The sequence below is a fragment of the Symphalangus syndactylus genome, chromosome 11 (genome assembly GCF_028878055.3).
Source record: "Symphalangus syndactylus isolate Jambi chromosome 11, NHGRI_mSymSyn1-v2.1_pri, whole genome shotgun sequence".
Taxonomy (NCBI): Eukaryota; Metazoa; Chordata; class Mammalia; order Primates; family Hylobatidae; genus Symphalangus; species Symphalangus syndactylus.
The window spans coordinates 56244506-56259802 of NC_072433.2; the positions used below are offsets into that span (position 1 = coordinate 56244506).

Consider the following 15297-nt stretch of genomic DNA (forward strand, 5'->3'; position numbering starts at 1 on the left):
GCTCCCTGGGGCTAATGACTGAGGCGGTCAACTGGCTGGGTTTTTCAGGTTGTCACAAGTTCAGCATTGAAAGGGCTGTGGGGTGAAGTAGCTGTGAATGAGATTGACTCTCCTCAGAGCTGTTGCCCCTGTGACTCTAAAAAAAAAAAAGTTCAGTAAGATTTTAGGTTGGCCGGGCGCAGTGGCTCACGCTTGTAATCCCAGCACTTTGGGAGGCCGAGGCGGGCGGATCATGAGGTCAGGAGATCGAGGCCATGGTGAAACCCCATCTCTACTAAAAATACAAAAAAATTAGCCAGGTGTGGTGGCGGGCGCCTGTAGTCCCAGCTACTCGGAGAGGCTGAGGCAGGAGAATGGCGTGAACCCGGGAGGTGGAGCTTGCAGTGAGCAGAGATTGCGCCACTGCACTCCAGCCTGGGCGACAGAGCGAGACTCCGTCTCAAAAAAAAGAAAAAAAGATTTTAGGACGTAAGACTGGTATATAGAAGTCCATTGTGTTTCTATAGACCCACCATGCACAATCTGAAAATGAAATTAAGAAAACAATTTTGTTCATAATAATTTAGAAATATATTTAACAAAAGAAGTACAAAACATATATGCTGTGAAAACTACAAAATGTCGCTGAAAGTTAAGATTTATGTAAATGGAAAACATCCCAGGTTCCTGGATCCAAAGACTTCACAGTATTAAGAAGGTGATACTCCCCAGACAAATCTACTGATTCCACACAGTCCGTGTGAGAATCCCAACTGACTCCTCCACAGAAATTAACAGGCTGATGCTAAAATTCACAGGGAATGCAAAGGGACCCAGAGAGCTAAAACAATCCCGAAAAAGAAGAACAAAGTAGGAGAACTCACACTTCCTGCTTTTTAAACTTACTGCAAAGCAGTAGTAATGGAGACAGTGTAATACTGGCACAAGGGTAGACAGATAACCGAATAGAGCTGAGAGTCCAGAAATAAACCACACATCTGTGGTCAAATGATTCTTGGCAGAGGTGCCAAGACCATTCGATGGGGAAGGCGTGGTCAGTCATGAAAGGCCACGACTGTATGGTTCCATTTATAGGAAAGTCCATAATGGGGGAATCTGGAAGTAGATTAGTGAGTGCTTAGGGGAGGGGTGCAGGGAGACAGGAGTGAGAAAGGGTTTGAGGTGATGAGAATGTTCTAGAATTGATTGGTGGTGGATGCAGGGGCCTATGAATGTAGTAAGAAACCATTGACTTGTACAGATAAATGGATGAATTGCGTGATATGCAAATTTATCTCCATAAAGCTATTAAAATTTTAAAAAGTAATATCCAAGAAACCTAGCAAGGTATAGCAAATTAAATTATGATAATTAAAATGGCCAACAGGAACAGTTAAAAAGTTAAAGTAGGATTGATGTATACAAGCTAAGAGAAAAGAAATGAACCATTTGAAGAATGATTAAAATGCAGCAAATAAATACAAAGGTTTAAAGGAGCTTTGAAACCAAAAAACTGGAGTTAAAAAGAATCAAGATTAGAAAAACAAAAAGGATAAAAGGTGAACATGAACAGAAAAAGATTTTCAAAAATTTTAAAAACCTAGAAAATTGATTATGCTGGAGGGAAAATGGTTAAAATAGTTAAAAAGTGATTAAAGAACACTAGCTTAAAAAATGAATAACAGAAATAAAAGAAAGACATGTTAATATGGCAGAAGCTCTGTTGAAAGCCAGAACTTTAAAGAGGGGTAAGAGCCCCAAGGGTGTGAATTTGTGGGCTGAGTAACTTCTGCTGAGTCCTAGGCAGCTCTCTGGAGGGGACCCAGACACCTGGGGAGCGCCCTTTGCCGGGAACTGGCCTCCGCCCCCTCTTTGATCTCCCCCAGGAAGGGCCAGCCACTCAGTCCTGCAGACAGCAGGAGCCTTTGGCCTCCCTCAGCAGGGAAATGTGTTTCTCAGAAGAGCACACTGGGGACAGGTGGGAGGAGTGTGAGGACTGGGGAAGAGAAGCAGGCTGGAACAGGATGGGTGACTGGCCATGCGCTGAGGGAGAGGCCCTAAGATTGTCTCGCAAGACCTCTGTAAGGTGTAGCTAGCTGATGCCTTTGCAGGCTGAGAAGGGAATGCTCCCTACGCTAGGAAGAGTCGAAGGCAAGTGCCAGAACTTGTGAGCACGGGAAATGACCATACAGGGTGAGGGCCTGGCAGCGGACGTATCCATGGGGCCAGTGCAGGGACTGGATGTTTTTCAGTGTGGGATGTGGCCTCCTTAAATAGCGCCTGGCTCAGAGCCCTCAAGAGAGGTTCGCTGCTGCTGTTAGCGCTGCACAGTTGACACCAGCCCTTCCCATCTATTGATCACACTTTAAGAGCATTGGGGAGGCTGGGCGCGGTGGCTTAGGCCTGTAATCCCAACACTTTGGCAGGCCCAGGTGGGCGGATCACTTGAGGTCAGGAGTTCAAGATCAGCCTGGCCAACATGGTGAAACCCCATCTCTGCTAAAAATACAAAAATTAGTTGGGCATGGTGGCAGGTGCCTGTAATCCCAGCTACTTGGGAGGCTGAGGCAGCAGAATCGCTTGAACCTGGGAGGCGGAGGTTGCAGTGAGCTGAGATCGCACCTCTGTTCTCCAGCCTGGGCGACAGAGCAAAACTCCATCTCAACAACAACAAAAAAAGCACTGGGGACCTCAAGTCAGCTACTGACTCAGCCCAAGGGTTTAGGGAGGTGATTGACTCTGAAGCTGTACACCAAGAGCGTTTATATAATTTTCTAAACCCTTGTAAACCCCCATGTGTACTATTGTCAGTACCCTTGTTTCCTTGTACAATTAGTGAGAAAAACCTAAGACCCTGTGGGCTTGTCTAGAGGCACTAAAAAGAGGAAAGAACTGGGTGGGATGCCATATTGTTACCCCATTTTGTGGTCAGTCTTGGAGTGGGGGGAAGTGGAAAAAACATCGAGATGATATTCCAGGCAAGGCTGGCTGGGCATGGTGGCTCATGCCTGTAATCCCAGCACTTTGGGAGGCCAAGGCAGGCAGATCATTTGAGGTCAGGAGTTGGAGACCAGCTTGGCCAACATAGTGAAACCCCATCTCTACTAAAAATACAAAAATTAGCCGGTTGTGTTAGCGCACGCCTATAATCCCAGCTACTCAGGAAGCTGAGGCAGAAGATTCTCTTGAACCCAGGAGGTGGAGGTTGCAGTGAGCTGATCACGCCACTGCACTCCAGTCTGGGCGACAGAGTGAGACTCCATGTCAACAAAACAAAACCAAACCAAACACAAGGTCTCACTCTGTCTCACCCAGGCCAGAGTGCAGTGCTGTGATCATGGCTCACTGCAGCCTTAGCCTTGCAGGCTGAGCAATCCTCCCACTTTAGCCTCCCAAGTAGTGGGACTACAGGGGTGTGCCACCACACCAGCTAATTTTTTTAAAAAATTGTTTTTTTGTAGAGACGGGATCTCGCTTGTTGTCCATGCCAGTCTCGAACTCTTGGGCTCAAGTGATCATCCTGTCTTGTCCCCGCAAAGTGCTGGGATTATGGGCATGAGCCACTATGTCCAGCCTTGTTTCTTTCATTCTAGTCCTTCTAACCATGCAATCCTGTCAGTACTATTTTCTTTCTTTCTTTCCTTCTGTCTCTCTCTTTTTTCTTTTCTTTGCTTTTCTCTTTTCTCTTCCCCTCTTTCTTTTTCTTTATTTCACTGATGAGAAAACAGAGGCACAAGTCCCTTGCCCGAGGTCACAGAGCTGGGTAGTGCTGGTGCAGGGATTTGAATAGAGTATCGGTTACTTACTCTGCTGCCTCCCATGTGAGACTGGGCTGAACTCAAGAGGAAGTGGAAGTCGGGTAGGTGAGTGCTTGGGGCCTGAGCCTGGCTGGGACACTGGCTAAAGGTAAAACCAGCCTAGGACAGCTCCCGGGGGCCTGAGGGTCTGCAGATCTGGACTCCCTTCCAGGCCTCCCTCCCTCCAAGCCAGCTTCCATGTCCACTGCAGAAATAGCTTCCACTCAGTCCCAAACATCATGCCTACAAAATAAACAAGAAAATATGCTATGGTTGGCATAGAAACCTTCCACAGCTACCTTTCTCCGTATCCTCACCTTCATTCCTGCCCTCTCCCCTCCCCTTCCCCAGTAGGCCCCTTCTTTTCCACCTCAGTGCCTTTGCTCATACCCTTCCTTTTGCCTGGAACACCTGTCTTCTTCTGCCTTATCAGACAATTCTTAGTATCCTTTACTGTCCCACCCGAATGCCACCTCTTCTCTCTGCTGTCCGCTGCCTAGCCCCGTCCTGTCTCTTTATCATTTACAAGCTCTGTGCATGCTTAAAGCAGGGTCCTGAGGGTGTTGTAGCACATTTCCCAGCATGGCTGGCTGGCCCTGCTAGTCTGCTAGTAGTCAGCCAACCAGAGAGCATGTGTTGAGTGCCTAATTTGCTTCAAGTGTTACGCTAGGGCCCTTGAATGCATTCATTAATTTAGTCCTTACTACCAGCTTATTCTAGGCATGCTGTTAGAATTACCCTCATTTTACCCATGAAGAACTTGAGGCTCAGAGAGGTAGGGAGCTTCCCCATGGCTAAGCCAGAATTCAAACTCAGGCATGTGAAGCCTGAGCACATTGTCCTTCCTGTGGTGCCCGCTGGCCTCTGTCACACACACAACCTTTTGTAGGGGTAGGAAACCTGTCTCTTTCATCCGTATGTGTTCTGGGCCCAGCACAGAAGAAATGCTTGTGGAATCAAATCAAGTTAAAGGCCCCAAGCACTCTGATATTTTCAGCCCAGGTGACTGGGTATGACACTTGATCCTCCAAAGCTGTGCATTTCCAAGGTTGTAGTAACGATCAGAGTTATAAAAGCAGTAGCAAACATTTACAGAGCACTACCTCTATGCTAGGCGCTGTCCTAAGGGCTCTATGAGGAAGATACTATTATTGTCCCTATTTTATAGCTGAGGAAACAGGCCTGGAGGCCATATTACATAGCCAAGTTATACAACCAGCAAAGGCTGCCAGAGGCAGGCTAACACCAGACAGACTGACTCCAGAGCCCATAATATAACCTGTACCACCATTGCCCTGGGGTGTGTGCTGCAGCACCCCCACCTCCGTCATTCAATGTTCCCTGAATTCTGTGCTTTCAGCCTCTGGCCAAGTGTGTGTGTGTGTGTGTGTGTGTGTGTGTCTTGGGCGGGGGTGGTGGGGAGGTAACACTGAATTTACGTGACATCTGCCTGGCTTACCAGTAGGACTTTCCCATTGCTTGTGACTCTTAAAGAGGAAAGCTGCTGTGGGGTTCGTTTGTTCCCATCTTGCTTTTCTTTCCTGGGTTGATCACAGTTGAGAGCGCCATTTTGCTAGGAGGCCAGATGGATTTTTCACTGGGAATGGGAGAAACACAGACTGTTGGTTCTGCCTCACAGCTACTCTGGTTTTTCCTTTACTATGAATCGTGCTTCTGATGGAAATTTGAAATTCTAGCCTAGCCAGGTGGCCTAGTGTGGAAGGCATCGGTTAGATCACATGACCACTCTGAGTGTCAATTTTCTTTTTCTTAAAATGGCAATAATAACTTGCAGAAGCCACGTGATGAGTAAGTAAAATCGCTTCCGAAAACACCGAACACAATGGCTGGCTCATACTAGGTGCTCCTTAAGGAGTCACTCCTTCTGTTTTTCTCTTCTGGGTCTTCAGAATGTCTGAATGAAGTCCATCTTGGATCCTGGACACAAAAGATCTATGTGATTCCTTTGTGTTGGACTGCTAATATTAGCATGCTATGTCTTTAAAATGCCTGAAACTCCTCATGCCTGTGAGCGGGTGCTGGTTGTATCTCACTTGCCTTTTGTTCTTGGGAAGAAAGCCCTGTGTACAGGGACCAGGGGTTGCCATTAGCAAATCCCCAGTTCCTCCCAGGGGAATTGCTGGTCACTGAGGTGGCAGCTTAAATGGGGCAGTAGGCCTCACTCACCCTGGATGACGTGCGCTTATTCGGGTCTTGCTCTGCCCCTGTGGCTTTTGGCTTTAGCTGACTTGTAGTCTGGAACAGGCACCTTCAAAAAGGCAAATAGGAGCCAGAGGGATTTTAATAATAAAAACTGAAATTCTGAGCCTGGTAAAACTCTAGAACTGTGGGAAAGGCACACAGGGCTGGTGGAACTCCTTCCAGATGGTCCGTTGGAATCACAAGGCACACACTACACTGTTTCATCGTTTACCTGCCTAATCTGTTACCGTTCTCCCCACAAGGCTAAACACTGTCACCAGCCCTAGTTTTCAGGCAAGACACTTGAGGCTGAGGGAGGTCAGCCACCTTGTCCAGGCCCACCCGACACAGCAGCAGGGCTCACAGCCAGCTCTGTGGCAGATAGTCTGGCTTCCCCACCACGGTGCTGGACTGCCTCTCCAGCACAACGTTTTCCAAAGGAAAGATGTGCACTAGGCTTAGCTCAGTGACCCATGACTATAACCCACTACTTTGGGAGGCCAGGGTAAGAATGTCACTTGAGACCAGAAGTTCTAGACCAGCCTAGGTGACATAGCAAGATCCCGTCTCTACAACAAATAAAAAAAAAGATCTGAGTGTGGTGGTGTATGTCTGTAGTCCCAGCTACTCGGAGGTGAGGTGGGAGGACCCTGTGAGCCCTGGAGTTCGAGGCTGCAGTGATTGTGCTGCTACACTCCAGCCTGGGCGACAAAGCGAGACTTTGTCTCAAAAGAAAAAAAAAAAAATATATATATATATATATATGTGATGGCATGGGGAAAGGAAAATATGTCTGTGATTGGCGTGTTGTGAAAGAGCAGAGCCAGACACAGCTTGGGTAAATAAAACAGGGCTTACTTGCCGGGCGGATACAGAAGAGAGTCAGCGCAGTTGGGATTCACAGCAGAGAAATCAGCTGTGCCCTGTGGGGCAGGCAGAGCCGCAGATCCCATGGCTAAAATATCCGAAGAGTCACTCCAGGCCTGGAAGCACAGCTGCCTCACGCTGGGCCCAGCCTCAGCTGTGGCCCATCCACAGCACCCGCTCCGGGTCATGGGTGCCTTGTGGGTCCTGGGGCTGATGATGCCTATTGTGGTTGCACAGAACAGTTCATAGTCCTCCGGCATCGCCCTCAGCCTCCATGGCCAACAACTGAGCCTCATGGTCAGAACCAGAGCAGGGGGGCACCTTCGCACGAGTCTCTAGGAGTCAAGCCATCATGACCAGAGGGCAGTTTGGGGCTTATCCCACAATAAGGGGGGGCCCGCCACCTTGAATGCCACTGATGTTTGTCATGCCTCTGCCCTGTGCTAGGTGCTGGTGGTACTATTCAGAATAACTCCCCTACTGGCCGAGTGCATCCACTGCAGGCTGGCAGCCTGGGCTGACTGACATCCTAGCTCTGCCACTCCATAGCGCCATCACTTTGAGCAAGTGCCTTAGCTTCCGCATCTGTGAAATGGAGCTTACAGGGGCCTGCCTGCCTTGGGGTTGTGGGATTTTATGGGTTAATTCATGTACCGCCCTTGGCATGGTGCCTGGCTCCCAGCAAGTGCTGGGTGGTCATGTTGAGGGATTGCTCCATGCCAGCCTCTGTACAGATGTTGTCTCAGCCATGCTAACATTAACCCCGTGAGACAGAGAACACTGTCATCCCATTTTACAGATCGGAAAACAAAGAGTCATACTCGATAATTTCCTCAAAGTCACAGACATGGGGAGCTATGGAACTTGAGATGGAAACACTTCTCTGCCTGGCTCTGGAGCCCAAATTCATCCCTACCTTCCCTCCGAACATTTATTCAGGAGGTAGTTGTGCCATTTGTTGGAGGCTGTGATGGGATGGATGTCAGTTGCTCCACTAGTAGAGAGGTGAGGACAGTGAACCAACTTGGTGGGGAGAAGAAGGTTTTTTTTTTGTTTTTTTGCTGTGTTTTGTTTTGTTTGAAACAGGGTCTCACTCTTGCCCAGGCTGGAGTGCAGTGGTGTGATCATAGCTCACTGCAACCTCAAACTCCCGGGCTCAAGCAATCCTCCTGCTTCAGCCTTCTGAGTAGCTGGGACTACAGATGCACACCTCCAAAGCCTATAGCTAATTTTTTGTATTTGTTATGGAAATGAAGTCTTGCTCTGTTGCCCAGGCTGGTCTCAAACTCCTGACCTCAAATGATCTGCCCACCTCGGCCTCCTAAAGTGCTGGGATTACAGGCGTGAGCCACTGCTCTCAGCCAAGATCAGAAGCTTTGAAGACTATGAGGCTTTTTCTCTTTTTTGCCCACTGAGGTCATGAGTTTACTAGTACCGTTTCTTGTCTTCCACCCGTGTTTATTTTGAGGGCTGTCCTGTGTATCTTTTCCTAGCTAATTAGCCTCTTAAGGAAGTTTAAAAGGAGAAGAAATAGCGCTGGGCCACTGGCTGAGGGCGCCTCGGGTCTGACTCCCCCAAGTGCTGTGTCGTGCTGCTGCTCAGGCAGAAGCCAGTGTCCCTGGCGCCGTGTCACTCATCTATTCTCAGTCACAGGGATATTTTGAATCAGGGGTGTCTAAACCAAAGGTTTAGAGCCTGGGCTTTGGAGCCAGACTGCCTGGTAAATGCCACCTTCTCACTGGCAAAGGGGCATTTGTTTGTGTGAATTTCTCAGGTCCTTAGTGTTCTCATGTGGGACTGGAATGATCGCCCTTACCTCCTCAGGCTATGGTAAGGGTCAGTTCGTAGGGCACACAGGGAGCCTAGGACAGCATCCGGGATGTAGTACTGGATAAATGGTTGTAGTGTTATTAGGAGCAATAGGTTGCTCATGTGAGCAGCATGGTGGGGTGGGGGTTGGGAGGGGCTTGTCTAGAGGACAGTCTTGGGGAGAATGGCGTGGTGGTCTTGTCTTCCTGTGTGCTGGGTGTGTTGACCACCAGCTGCTAGAGGTGCTGCTTGTAGAAAGGGAGCCTGGCAGGCAACCCCGTCCCAGTGCCCGAGCCTTCAGATAGTTCTTGCTCATGTCCACAGTCCCGAGAGTCCCCTTGTCCCCATACTTCCCCTCCTGATTGCTTAAGCCTCCCATTCTGATAGAGAAAGATTGCAGGAGAGGGCAGGGCAGGGGTCTGGAGCACAGGGCAGAGCCAAGAGGGACGGCAGGAGCCCCGGCGGGGAGCCAGCAGAAGCCGAGGCTTCAGGCCTGCGCCAGGGCCTTAGGTTGCCTCTAATGAAAAGCCGTGCCCTGGGGGACTTGCTGTTGCTGTGAGGAGTGGAGGGGTCAGCACCAGGTTTGTACCTGGGGACCACTTCTGCTGGCCGCTTGCCCTAGACTGGCCCCTCCTAGAGTATCTCCTGAGGTCTGTTGAGTTCCAGGCATCTCCTGAGTTCCAGGCCCTGAGATGCTTATTTGTGAACTTCACCTGCAAGCCACATGCTCTGCGCCCAGAAGAACCTCCTGCTTGAGTGAAGGTGGTTGGGCCTGACTTTCCTCGGACCTCAGTCTTCTGTGCTGTTGGGGATGGCATTTCACACTTCATGGGCAGGGTCCTGTACTAGAGGGCTGGGCTCCAGGGCCAGCGTCAGTGCCCACTCCTTGCCGTGGCACCCAGGATTCTGTGCATCGATGTGCTGATGAAAGCTGGTGGAGAAGCTGTCCCTGTTATTCTTATGACTACTGTAACAAATTACCACCAACCTAGTGACTTCAAACCATACAGATTTATTGCTATCTGAAATGGCTTTCGCTGGGGTAAAATCAAGATGTTTGCGGGGCAGTGTTCCTTCTGGAGGCTTTAGAAGAGAATTCATTCTCTGGCCTTTTTTAGTTTCTAGGAGGCACCTGCATTCCCTGGGTTGTGGTCCCTTCCTCTGTCTTCAGATCTAACAGTGTAGCATCTTCCAATCTCTCACTCTGATCCTACTGCCTCTCTCTTCTTAATGACTTTTTGTTGTTGTTGTTTAGTGTTTTGTTTTGAGACAGGGTCTCACTCTGTCACCTAGGCTGGAGTGCAGTGGTGCGAGCTTGCCTTATTGCAACCTCGACCTCCCAGGCTCAAGCAATCCTCTCACTTCAGCCTCCTGAGTAGCTGGGACTACAGGCACATGTTACCACACCTGGCCGATTTTAAAAATTTTTTGTAGAGTTGGGTCTTGCTGTGTTGCCAAGGCTGGTGTCGAACTCCTGGGCTCAAGCGATCCTCCCCGCTTTGGCCTCCCAAAGTGCTGAGATTACAGATGTGAGCCACCATGCCCAGCCTAAGGACTCTGTGATACTACATTGAGCCTACCCAGATAATTGAGGATAATCTTACCTCAAAATTCTTAACTTCACCCTGGCAACAGTGACCCTCAAAAATCCACAATGCCTTAATTTAATCACTTATGCAAAGTCCCTTTGGCTATGGAAGGCAACATGTTCACAGGTTCTGGGGATGAAGACGTGAACATCTTTACAGGGTGGTTATCCCACTCCAGGTTGTCTCCGTATCACAGGGTATCTTGGTGTTCATGTTGGAGACCTATGACCCTGACTGAGTCATTTTTCCCATCACTTACAAGCTGTCAGGAGCTTGGACAAGTTATTCAACCCCTCTGTTCCTTAGCGTCTTCATCCTAGGGTTGTTGGGACCAAATGAGTTAGCTCATGTCAAGTATCAAGAAGTCCCCATTTTTCCTTGTACCTTTTCTAGTTCTTACCTACATATACATATATCGTTCTCTTGTTATAGCCATAGGCACAAGTTTGTTATTTTTTTCACGTTTTACTTTTGTAGGTTGCAATATAGATGCATCACACAGTGTGATGATTTGAATGCACACACTAGTCCACAGAAAGTGAGGTGGCTGGTAGGTATGCCACCCCTCTACCCCCGTTGCTGGTTTTTTTGTAGTACGCATAAGATCGCTCTGATGCTATAAAGAGTGCCGTAGTAGACCTATTAGTACTGATAGGCTTTGCCTCTTTTTGAGTTGTTTTCTTGGAATAAATGTTTACACTTGGAATCATTATGAAGTCCCCTTGAAATGCTCTAGAAGGGTTATACAGCTCGTTTACACTGCTGCCACACCTTACTGGCAGAGTATTAGCTTAAAAGGAGAAAGATGTTTTTCATCCTTTTGGCAAATACTGCTTGCGTGCCTCCTGAGTGTGGGCCGTGTCCTGGGTGCTGGGAAGGGAATAGGAAGAGACAGGCACGTCTCCTGTTGTCACGGAGCTGGTCTCCAGCAGGAGAAGGTGACTATTGATTTAACAGGACTAATAGCACCTCGTTATTCCTTCCATTTGCATTGCTTTCTTCACTCATTCTTCTAAAAACAAAAAGCAGCTTTATGGAATACATTTTCAGGTCTTGTGGCCCAAGATGAGCCATTTTTAAAAGTCCAGACATGGTGATGTGTGTGACCTTTGTGGGGATCTCTGTCTCTGCCGACACATGCTGTGATATTTCGGAACCCCTCACCTCCCCCACACAGCGCTGCTTTCACTCATTGCTAGAAAACCCGTACTTGTGTTGCCAGGGACCGACGTCATGGTTCGGTGCCTCAAGCTGCTGAAGGAATTTAAACGGAATGACCATGACGATGACGAGGACGAGGAGGTCATCTCCAAGACAGTGCCTCCAGTGGACATCGTGTTCGAGCGGGATATGCTCACACAGACCTACGACCTCAGTAAGTCTTGTTCTCATGCCAGCTTGGATATGGTTCCCGAGAAATTGAGTCAAGAAGCACTTTGCCCACATGTGGAGAGAGAGCTCTGCTATAGAGAATGTAATACAATGGGAAGTGCCTTGGTTCCCCAGAAGGGTTTAGGCTTCGAGGTCAGATTGGAGTTTGAATCCTTGCTCTGCCACTTAGCCATATGACTTTAATGAGGTCTCTGAGTCCCATTTCCTCATCTGTAAAAGCAGGCATCTTAGAGTTCTCCAGAGATACAGAATCAGTAGGAAAAATAAGCATAGATATATGAGAGGGAGCTTATTAAGGTAATTGGCTCGTGCAATTATGAATGTTGAGAAGCCGCACTAACTTGTCTGCGAGCTGGAGGCCCAGGGAAGTGTCAGAACTAGGGAAGCCGTGGGGGCAGGTCCCACTTACCTAAGGCTGGAGAGCCTGGGTTCTGATGGCCAAGAGCAGCAGAAGAGGGGGCTGCAGCTCCAGAAGAGAGAGAGGGCAATTTCGCCTTCCTCTGGCTTCTTGTTCTGTCTGGGCCCCTGGCTGATTGGATGGTGCCTGCCTGCATGGAGGGCAGATCTGTCTCACTTAGTCCACTGAGCTACACACCAGTCTCCTTCAGAAACACCATCACAGACACACCCAGAGATAAAACCTGACCAGTGATCTGGGTATCCCTTAATCCAGTCCCATTGACACCTAAGGTTAACCATCACATGGTGAGAGCATCTACCCTAGCACATTATGAGGATAAATGACATCAAATTAAAAGAGATGCTATAGGGCCTGGTGCATAGAAAGCACTGAGAAGAAGAAAACTATTACTATTATTATTCAAAGGTTCAAGAGCTACCTGTTGTTTTCTAAGATTGGTCTGGAGTTACCACAGGCCCGGAATCTATGATGAATGGGCAAAGAAAACATTCTCTCCCATTCCTAACCCTTCCCCCAAGTCCCCTAACTTCTGTATAGGACATCAGTGACCTAGTGTCGTAGGTGGTGTGGCCTCAGGTCCATGCAGGGAGGAGGACAGAGCAGAAGGTGAAGCGGCTGCAGGGGATCTGATAGAGCTGTTGGGTCGGCCCAACCTTTCCGGAGGGCTGTTTGGTAGCTCTCTTCACGTCCCTCAGAATGGGTTCCACACAACACAGCTGGGGAAATGCTGCCCTTAACCCTTTCTTTTTTCTTTCTTTTTTTTTTTTGAGATGGAGTTTGACTCTGTCGCCTAGGCTGGAGTGCAGTGGCGCCATTTCAGTTCACTTCAGCCTCTGCCTCCCAAGTTCAAGTGATTCTCCTGCCTCAGCCTCCCAAGTAGCTGGGATCACAGGCATGTGCCACCATGCTTGGCTAATTTTGTATTTCTTTTTTTTTTTTTTTTTTTTTTTTTGAGATGGAGTCTCACTCTGTCGCCCAGGCTGGAGTGCAGTGGCGTGATCTCAGCTCACTGCAAGCTCCGCCTCCCGGGTTCATGCCATTCTCCTGCCTCAGCCTCCTGAGTAGCTGGGACTATAGGCGCCCATCACCATGCCCCACTAATTTTTTTGTATTTTTAGTATAGACGGGGTTTCACCATGTTAGCCAGGATGGTCTCAATCTCTTGACCTCGTGATCCACCTGCCTCGGCCTCCCAAAGTGCTGGGATTACAGATGTGAGCCACTGCACCCAGCCAAGAGGAAGATACTTCTGAAAAGTCAAAGAGCTTTGCAACCAAGTCTGCCTTGCGGCTCGTGTGCTTTACTGCTGGGACTCCCTGCCCACCTCCCAGTTCCTAAGCTGGCTCCTTCCTGGAGTTCTTAGTTCCAGCTTAGTAGGATGCATTTAAAGGGCCTCTGAGCGGCAGATATACTCACAATCCTGACATACACCAGCTTGTGACAGTCCAGGAGTAGACAAGCTACACACAGCAACAGTGGGGGCCATTGGTCTGCGAGTCATTTACTCCAGGGCTGAGGAATACCATTTCCTTTCAAAGTCCTCGCTTGCACGACTCTTATGGGACAGTGCAGTAGTAAGTGTCCACAATCTCTCTGTGTCTATCAAGAAATACTGGGAAATGAAGAATACACATTAAGAAAAGTTCTGAATTAAAAATTATTTTGATGCTTCTTAAAGAGGTCAATTTCATTTATCTGAAACAGTTCATTCATGTGAAAGGGCTAATTTCCTGCCATTGGGTAAAACCTATTGGGTTCCTGCATTTTAGTATTTCAGCTGTTGATCACCTGACATTTAGTGTTTTAACGTGGGGCTGTAAGATAGTAAGCATTCAAACATTAGCTGTTAGTAGTACTAGCCTAGTATAGTATATTACTCAGAGGCTTGGGAGGGAAGCACGCTTGGGAGGATAAGGGAGAGAAATGGCGTATGTTTTGTTCTGTCTGTTAATTTCACAGCATTGAAATGTCTGCTGAAAAGGTAGGCTGGAAACTGACTTGTGCAGAACAGCTCCTTTGCAGCGGTTTGGGTTCACGTGTATTGTTTCTCACAGTTGAGCGCCGAGGCACAAAAGGAATTTCCCAAGCTGAAATCCGAGTGGCTATGAATGTGGGAAAACTAGAAGCAAGAATGCTGTGTCGACTTCTTCAAAGATTCAAAGTTGTCAAGGTAACATCATGAGCCTTCCCCTAACACTCGTTGTCTTTGGAGATGTGTGCAGTGTATTTGCAAACGAGCATCTCAGTCAGAAGACTCGATGGCCTGACATCTGTGTCAAGGAGGCAGATGGCCTCCCCGGGGCTGAGTGCAGTCCATAGCCATGTTATGTCTCGCCTTCACTGTAGTTCCTGTTTGTCTTCACTTTTTAAGAATTGAATGACTTGTCAGCTTTGAAAAGTCAGAAAGTAGCTGGGCATGGTGGCCCACACCTGTAATCCCAACACTTTGGGAGGCCAAGGCAGGTGGATCACCTGACATCAGAAGTTCGAGACCAGCCTGGCCAACATGGTGAAACCCTATCTCTACTAAAAGTACAAAAAATTAGCCAGGCCTGGTGGTGCATGCCTGTAATCCCAGCTACTCAGGAGGCTGAGGCAGGAGAATTGCTTGAACCCAGGAGGCAGAGGTTGCAGTGAGCTGAGATGGTGCCATTGCGCTCCAACCTGGGCAACAAGAGTGAAACTCCATCTCAAAAAGAAAAAAAAGTCAGAAGGTGATGTGGCCACCCCAGGAACCTACTCCCATGTGGGGACAGTCAGCTGGGGCTGGCCACTCTCTGTCCACCTGCTTCAGACAAAGCAGTGCTCTCCAGGGTTCCACCATCCCCACTTGGCCCTCCTTCTTATGCATGTTACTTGCCTGGCACCTGGGGGCATCAAGTTGGCCAGCTATGCCTGTCTGGCACTCTTTTGTAATTCAGACCTGTGGTCTCAGCCCCTGACATGCCACTCTCATCTTGCTCACAATCTGGTCATCTGGCTGGAAGGCAGTATTATAGTTGGGTGAATGACTGCAGCACACTTAGCCCCATCCCTGGCATGTGGTGGTACCTAGATATTACTCTTTTCCTATCAAAGGCCCTGGGAAGAGCCCCTTGTCCTGTTCTAGAAGTTAAAATGGGTGTGGATCACTGATGCCCGGTCCACAAATCCTCATGGCAGCGGCTAAGTGGAGCTCGCGTTCCACAGTCTAACTTTTCAGTCTGCATCACAAATGCTTGCTGCTTACTGTCCGTTTTGT

The 15297-nt window shown here is 48.6% G+C and overlaps 1 protein-coding gene across 2 annotated transcripts in view; it reads left to right on the top strand.

Moving 5' to 3' along the window:
- GTF3C1 (general transcription factor IIIC subunit 1) overlaps positions 1-15297 on the top strand; it is an 89786-nt gene that overhangs the window by 27410 nt on the left and 47079 nt on the right. For both annotated transcript variants that reach the window (XM_055232670.2, XM_055232671.2), the window contains exons 7-8: positions 11466-11618; positions 14111-14226. In XM_055232670.2, coding sequence (XP_055088645.1) covers positions 11466-11618; positions 14111-14226 — 269 coding nt within the window. The remainder of the gene's footprint in view (positions 1-11465; positions 11619-14110; positions 14227-15297) is intronic.